The sequence below is a fragment of the Montipora capricornis genome, chromosome 13 (assembly GCF_036669925.1).
Source record: "Montipora capricornis isolate CH-2021 chromosome 13, ASM3666992v2, whole genome shotgun sequence".
In the NCBI taxonomy this organism is placed as follows: Eukaryota; Metazoa; Cnidaria; class Anthozoa; order Scleractinia; family Acroporidae; genus Montipora; species Montipora capricornis.
Genome location: NC_090895.1, coordinates 24854874 through 24862373, shown reverse-complemented (window position 1 = coordinate 24862373; position 7500 = coordinate 24854874). Strand labels below are relative to the sequence as shown.

The window sequence follows — 7500 nt, the reverse complement described above, 5'->3', positions numbered from 1 at the left end:
TCGTAGCTGATCGGTATCTGCTGGAAATCTATTTTCGTTTCGTTGTCTTGATCTGGGTTTTAATATCATTGCCTCATTTTCAGCCGTTTGTACGGATTTCTTCGAGTACACGATCCCATTGGAGATCCTTCTTTGCCCGATTTGACGCATAAATCGTTATTACTCAAGGTGGGAGCTAAGTCTGGAAAGTTTACTGTTAAAAAAGCTCGCATATTGTCATTGAAGTGTTGTTGAGCTAGCTGTCATTTCACAAGGGACTTTCACTTTAATACGACGCGCAAGATTTAGTACTTAGAGCAAAAAATGTAGATATACGGTTTTCATTTTTTCACCTTTGTTTGTTCCTATGTCAGGGTGTTACTTTTTACGAGAGCGAGTTAAAAGAAGAAGGCAAAGGAGCTGATTCGTCCACTTTCTGCAAATTGGGTCATTTTCACCTGTTGCTAGAGGACTTTGCGAAAGGTAAGCTTAAGCTTAAGTAAAGACGAATTTTTGCACTGCACGTAAACTCGTTCATTACATTCGTAAAAAAAAAACCCAGTTCTTTCTATCAAGATCTTTTCAACAAATCTTCCAAAATGCAAGAGTGATTGTGAAACATTTGGTAAACTCGTGGAATAATTTCGTGTTGAAAGTTGTAGTCGAGGACCTTGAACAGGATTTGCTGTTATTTTTAGCAGGCTTTTGTTTTAAGTGAGTTTGGTATGTTATTTTCAGCGCTATCAGCTTATCAGAGGTTTTTTAACGCCCAGCAAGTCAACTACTGGAAGGTAAGCTTACTCATTGACAATTTCATTAATTACACAGCTCGCGTTCATACTATTGTGTCTCCAATGATCCAATCTCACATAGCGTATCCCACACCTTGTTGGCTGGCCTATTTCGTACATTTTTCGCTGAAGAGAGATTAAGAGGCGTTAAGATTATTCTTGGCATTGTAAAAGGCTTTGTGAAGGTAAGGTTTGAGTTTTCCTTCAATACTCGCACGGACGCACTAACTTTAAAATATAAACTGTTATTTTTAACCGGCTTTTAGTGTTTGTTATTTTCTTATGTATTTGTGCAGCTGGAAATGGCCGTTCAAGTCGGCAGTATCATTGTCGACGAGTTTAAACTTCAAATTATTCTGTAATTTGGGATAGCTATAGACCATAAATTCCGACGTTGTGGCTAAAAATAGTCTTTGTGTGTTTATGCTATTTAAAAATGCCCTTCTGACAAGTTTTGGAAATGCTGTACCAGCTATCTTCACACGCGAACATCGATGCTTTCAGACAAAAGAACTTTGAGCACATAAATAATTGAAAAGCCATTCTATATTTGTCCCCGATTTTAAACTCTTTAAGTGATGGGACAGGTATAGCGGAAATTTATTTCATCAATTCCACGCGGCTCAGGGAAAATCCCTCATTTTTATTGCCAGTTTTGTTTCCTTGGCTGGCTCAAGCATAGAAATTTTGTAAAGTTGATTTTATTCTAATTATATGAATATTGAGTATGCGAATTCCACGAAGCTGTTCTCCAATAGCTAAATATCATTTTCTAGGAAAGTGTATAGTTTGAATTTTTTTTCGGTGAAATCATGTCCTGTATGAGGAGAATTTGCAGAAGGATTTTTAATTACACATACTTATTGCCAGCTGAGGTGTTTCTGTTATTTACAGTGTGCCGGATATAGTACAGGTAATCCATTCCGTTTTGTGGTTTTCAGTTTCACTTTGTACTATTTTCAGGGCATGTATTCTTTTTTTAAGCGATTAAGATCACTTTTAGCCCAAGATATTTTTTTAAATTTTTCCTTGTGGCTTTCATGATATTTTCAGATTTTGATGGTACTGTACATGCACGAAGAATTAGATTTGTAACCCTTGTGGGAGATATTATATATGACTTGTCGGTATTTGAACTTTGCATGTAACCATTCCTGCCAAAAAAAAAAAAAAAGAAACTGTTGTGCCCTCATTTTTAGCTTGTGGAGAGCTATCGGGATGGTTGGGGAATCAGGCTGTCAGGTGTAAACAATGGAAAATTTGTAATCGATTTCTGATCATCTCAAGTTCGGCAGGCGCATTCATGCATTCGTTAAATGGTCGTTAAGAATGCTCTTATTCGGCTACCGATGAAAGATGTTCAATAATTATAATGTATTACACTGCATTTGTAACCACTCTGTAGGCTTAATAATTAACTTGTAATTAGACGCGTAGACCTTGTCAATAGCCCATGAGGCGAAGCCGAATGGGCTATTGACCAGTGGCCCTTGAGGGCGCAGGGTCTAATTGTTTTAGTATCACCCAATTAGTTGGACAGAAAAGGCAATAATAAAGTTTAGCAAATGCATGTTGAAGAAATATTAACTTCATTGGGAATAAAACGAAAGAAAACGTCACGCTTTTCGCATCTCGAGGACTATTACAAATAGTCCTCTAGTAGCGTAGCCAATCAAAATGCAGGATTTGCATTAGTCCACTAGTTGGGTGATACTAATTCGCGATATCACCTCCCTGACGCAGTATTTTACTTACTCCACAAGCTTACCACAGGATACCTTTGATTGGCTGAAAGGGAGCATTTCTAAGTATTTGAGCGAAATGTAGAGGTTGAGAGGTTGTTCACCCATTGACTCCTTAACTGTCAGTGCTAACTGTTGGTAAAGAGGTATCAAAACCGATAGGTTTCCATGGTATTTAATGCTCGTTGGCGCTAACCATGTTTTGAGCAACCTGGGCCTAGGGCCCGTTTCTTGAAAGACCCGAAAACTTTTCGAGCCCAGAAAGCCACCTGTGAAACTACCAACCACTTGTTTGGAGAGCTGATATTTTGGCATTTTTTCAAGGGAACAAGAAGCAAAATGACTGTGAAGTTTGACGACTTAAATCCTCGATGTTCTTGAGATACAGAGGGAATTATGACACCCGAAAATGGCCCGTAAATTTTCGGGACCTTCTGAGAAACGGGACCCTGGTGTTAGACAGAGTAAAGTCTATTTTGTTTCACTTGTAGGGGTCAATGGGTCGGCATCTTAGTGTGTGGTCAAATTAATAATTATTGTGGTGGGGAATAATTGAATTATCATGTGTTATATAAAATATTTGTCATACTAGAGAGTGTAGTCAAATGGCAAATGGATTCCCTTATTGTCATTTCTCACCCTCTCTTGAGAGAAGTTGCTATTTGTAGCAAACAGGAAAGAAATTGATTGATCTTTTGTCTACCAAGTTCTTAAAGACCTTTGTCAAAACACACTTTTCAGCCTTGTGTACTTGCATGTCTCAAATACGATATTTCAACCTTGTTGATACAAGCCACTATAACCTTGCTAAAAAGCTCAAAACTTCAGAGCTCTCTAAAGCCATTTAACTTTTATGTACTATCAGCCTCCATGCTGCAGCTGTAGTTTTGAACTTGAAGATGATAGTACTAATTATTATTTTGTACAAATTTGAATTTGATTCATTGTCGCATTGATAGCATTTCAGCATGTTTTAAAATAATTGTATTTTAATATGTAGCTGTAACATATGGTAAAACTGCATTTTAATTTTATTTTAATGTAAAGAAGTAATGTATTCTACACAACCCCACAAGCTTTCAGTTTCCATACACATCACACATGAATAAAGGCTATTTACCTACCTACATAATTATACTTACGATGCAAAGCCCCTCTTTCGTTTGTAGTTAAAGTGGTTATGTCATATGTGGGCTCTATGTATAAAAAAAAGATGTTGTGAACAGATTTATTTATCAATGGTAACTTGTGGATACTCTGAAAAAAACTCTGGATGTTTGTTTGCAGGAGTTTCACAGCATCCTATTACTAGTTTGGATTCTATATACCACGTACCATGAGGATGTTTTTGGAACTAGTGATTGGATAAGCTGCAAAGTTTCAATATACTTGTTTTTATGGTCAAATTTTTTCTTGCTTGGATTTTTCTTTATCAAATATTCATTGTCATAATCTGAAACAAAGAAAAAACAAAATTGAACTAGTTTGAAAATTTTGAACCAAATATAAAAATAATTGAATCATTGATAAACATGAAATTAGTCATCATGGTTAGGGCATGTTATCAACGGAAGATGTTTGAAGCAAAGTCTTTCACCAGCTTCATTTTATTGAAATTACTCAGAAAGAAAAAAAAAAGATTATTACTGGAGTTGTCTCAAGTGTAGGGAGTAATAATATTATTAATTTTGTCTGTTGTAATACCAATTTTCTCAAATAAAGATACTGTAGGATGCTAAGCAGTCAAAAAACAATAATTATTAATAGCAACAATGATTAACATTATTTAAGTTTATTTCCCTGGTTCCAGTGCCTTAGAAGCTGAATTATTGTAAACAACAACAAAAAAAAAAAAACCAAAACAGCTGCCTGGTGGAAATATGTGGTGAATTTTTGCAGTTTTTAAAAACCCAGTTTTTCCAATACATGCACTTAGGTCATTGGATAGTTTCATTCTGTGAAAGTTAATACATATTAATTAATTTAGTAATAATCTGCCCTGCACCTGTCCAAATGTTGATGTTTTTTTTTTCTTTTTATGCAACCAGCTGTCCTATGTTTCCAATCTGGGTGTTTTTTAAACAAATCTTTATTTTGTCTAGTTGCATAATATATGTATGTTATCACCGTAGGTTTTACGTAAAAGAACAAAAAATTGATTATTAATTACAGGCTTTTCTAAACCACGAAACAGTGAAACAAAAGGCCGGAAGACTTAAATTTGTATCCAAATTGTGGATTGAGACACCCACGACTGGAGACTGAGCCTACGCTCTTTGCAGATGCAGCAAAACTCTCAACAGACCAACATCTGCTGAATTTGTTTCCTTGTGAGTTTCGGTTTTCAAGGAAAAAAACAGCTGTTTCTGTGTTTTGGTGTTTCGTTTTGGTGTTTCGTGTATTAGTCATGCCTATTAATTATTACTGTCTGTGTTTTAATGGTTCTAACTCTATGGGGTAAGTTACATTATTTTCATTGGAACATTCTTTATTACAACGCCAACTTTCGAATGAGGCTCCTTTTTACCCCGATAAATTACATATCTGTGGTCATTTTGCTAGTTTGTGACCGGATTTGTGCCTGGGGAACGCATCGGAAACTCGTGTATTTTTTTCAGAACAAGTGAATAAGATCGCGACGTTTTTACTCTACATGCCGAAGGATAATGAAGATAATATTTTTTGCGCGGGCCAAGAACATTGAAAGATTGCTTAGAGTCAACATGAATATTGCGTACAAACGCTCCGTTTGCGGAATTGTTCATTTCTTCGAGACATAAATAGCTTTCTCGAGTTTATGCATATGCCAAAGTTCATCTTTCTTGAGTCTTGATTCTCGATTCTCGATTCTCGAGCTTCGATTCACATGTCTCGAAACTCGAACGTCTCGACCTTCGCGACGCGAGAATCGAGTTTCGAGGATCGAGTCGAAACTGTCAACTTACCTTTGAGCGGTACTGTATTTTATTGATCTCTGGGGGAAAATGTGAAGTAAAAAAAAAAATACAAAAATTATCTTTTGTTTTAATTGCAGGATGCTGCTTTTCTTTATGGGTTAGGGATTGTGTATTTTAATTTCTCAGCATATCCCTGGTAAGTGATGCTTTTATATTCATGTAGTGTTAAATTGCCTATAAACCCGAAAATTTTTTCTTGCTTCGAGAAATATTTGTCTCGCTCTGAGCAAAATGGCACAAAAATTTTTGTTTTTGGTTAAAACCGGAATTTTTTACGAATTTTTAAAACGCGGTTTTCTCTGCCCGCGACCGGGTAAAAGGGAGACTGGGCCTAGTGATGTAATTCCCAGACATTAGCATCAAGCAAATCAACAGAGGAGATGCGTAGTTTTGTAGTTTTCCCTGCGTGCTGGTGAAAACAATTTCTGTTCTGCTGACGTTTGTAACCAGCGTACGTGTTAATCAAGAAATGGCTTTGAACAACTTCATTCTGTCCTCCGGTTCAGATACAAAAGTTTCAGAAATGGAAGATTACGAGCTGGAAGTTGAAGGTTCGCCAAACTCGAGCTTTGCGGCCAGCGATGAGGAAGACACGCACGAGGCCATATGCTGACGATCCCCTAGCGGACGAAGAGTAGCTAGAGTAGTACTTCTTCCTTCGCTTTTGCTTTTCGCTTTCACTTTTACTGTAAAACGGTATGGGATGAAGCAGTATCCCTTTCTCTTTGCTTCGAACATTGCTACAACCGAAAACAACACATTTCTCAGGCATGGCTTCACCTCTGATGGAAGTCAAACTTGCGAAACTCACAGTCCGGGTTTTACGTCACGAATTACACTCGACCCATTCCCTTTCGGCAAGCTCACCAGCTCAGTAATGGGTTTTCGAATCTCGCGTCTCTGCCACTTTGAAAATTCGTAAAAATTCCGGTTTTAACCAAAAACAAAAATTTTATGCGCCATTTTGCTCAGAGCGATACAAAGATTTCTCAAAGCAAAACAAAAAATTCGGGTTTATAGGCACTTTAAGTTTGTGACTTGCATGTTCTGCTGTACATTGCACTTTTGATTTGTATGATGTTAGCTAGTTTTGTATCATAGCATTTTTTTAACTATTATAGACAAATTATAATAATTGCTATTACATGATAGTTACATAAATAATTATTACAAATTACATGTTTTACGTAAAAGTGAAGGGCCTACAAAGTGGTATGATATGAGACAAGACGAGAAGCCGACCCATTGCAAAATCAGCCACCTCTGTGTAAACAGGCCCTTAGAGGAAGTGGGAGAAAGGGGACGTAGATGTCATTGATTTGTTTGTTATTACTTTGGAAAAACGAGTCGTCAGAATAATGACTTTTTCCGACCCTGGATCTCATTCTGAGCCACTATTGGCGTCTCTCAGACTCCTGAAAGTCTCTGATATACATGTAATTCATCTTGAAATTCTCTCTTTTGTGTATCATTGGTACCGTAAACTACGCCCCTCTAGTTTTGTTAATTTTTTTAACCCGGTATCTTCTATTCATTCATATAATGTATACACGTCAATCACAGATTGATAATCTGTTTCTTACATCTGTTCATACCACTCAATATGGCATTCGTTCTCTCAGTTACACTGGTCCAAAACTTTGGAATTCTTTATCTATTGATGTTAGGCAAATCAAGCCGTTTTCCAGTTTTTGTCAATATATCAAAAATTTTGTGATTGATGGTTATAATACTATTATTCATTCCTAATGTTTTTATGATTATGTAATCTTTAATTAACTGTTACTTAATTAATGAAGTAACACTTTTTATCTAAAACAATTATTTTGCATCCCTATTCCTTCGACTCATTTATTTCTTGTGTTAGGTCACCTACTTGGTTAGTTCCATGAACTATTTAGGTGTCCCAAACTCTGCACAATGACCCTACAACTGTAAAATTTCTTTTTCTTCGCAATCTCTTAATTTTATATTTTAAGCACTAATTTGTATTAATGGTTATTTCTGTGTGAGTACAGATAAAAATTGACT

At 36.3% G+C, this 7500-nt stretch overlaps 1 protein-coding gene across 2 annotated transcripts in view; it reads left to right on the top strand.

Annotated features, from left to right (window-relative positions):
• Positions 1-7500, top strand: part of LOC138030220 (lysine-specific demethylase 6A-like) — a 39181-nt gene that overhangs the window by 897 nt on the left and 30784 nt on the right. The window contains exons 2-5 of one of the 2 annotated variants that reach the window (XM_068878099.1): positions 84-168; positions 354-462; positions 718-770; positions 5547-5605. In XM_068878099.1, coding sequence (XP_068734200.1) covers positions 84-168; positions 354-462; positions 718-770; positions 5547-5605 — 306 coding nt within the window. Of the gene's footprint in view, positions 1-83; positions 169-353; positions 463-717; positions 771-857; positions 956-5546; positions 5606-7500 lie in introns of those variants that run through there. The other variant, XM_068878100.1, reaches the window with a different exon arrangement.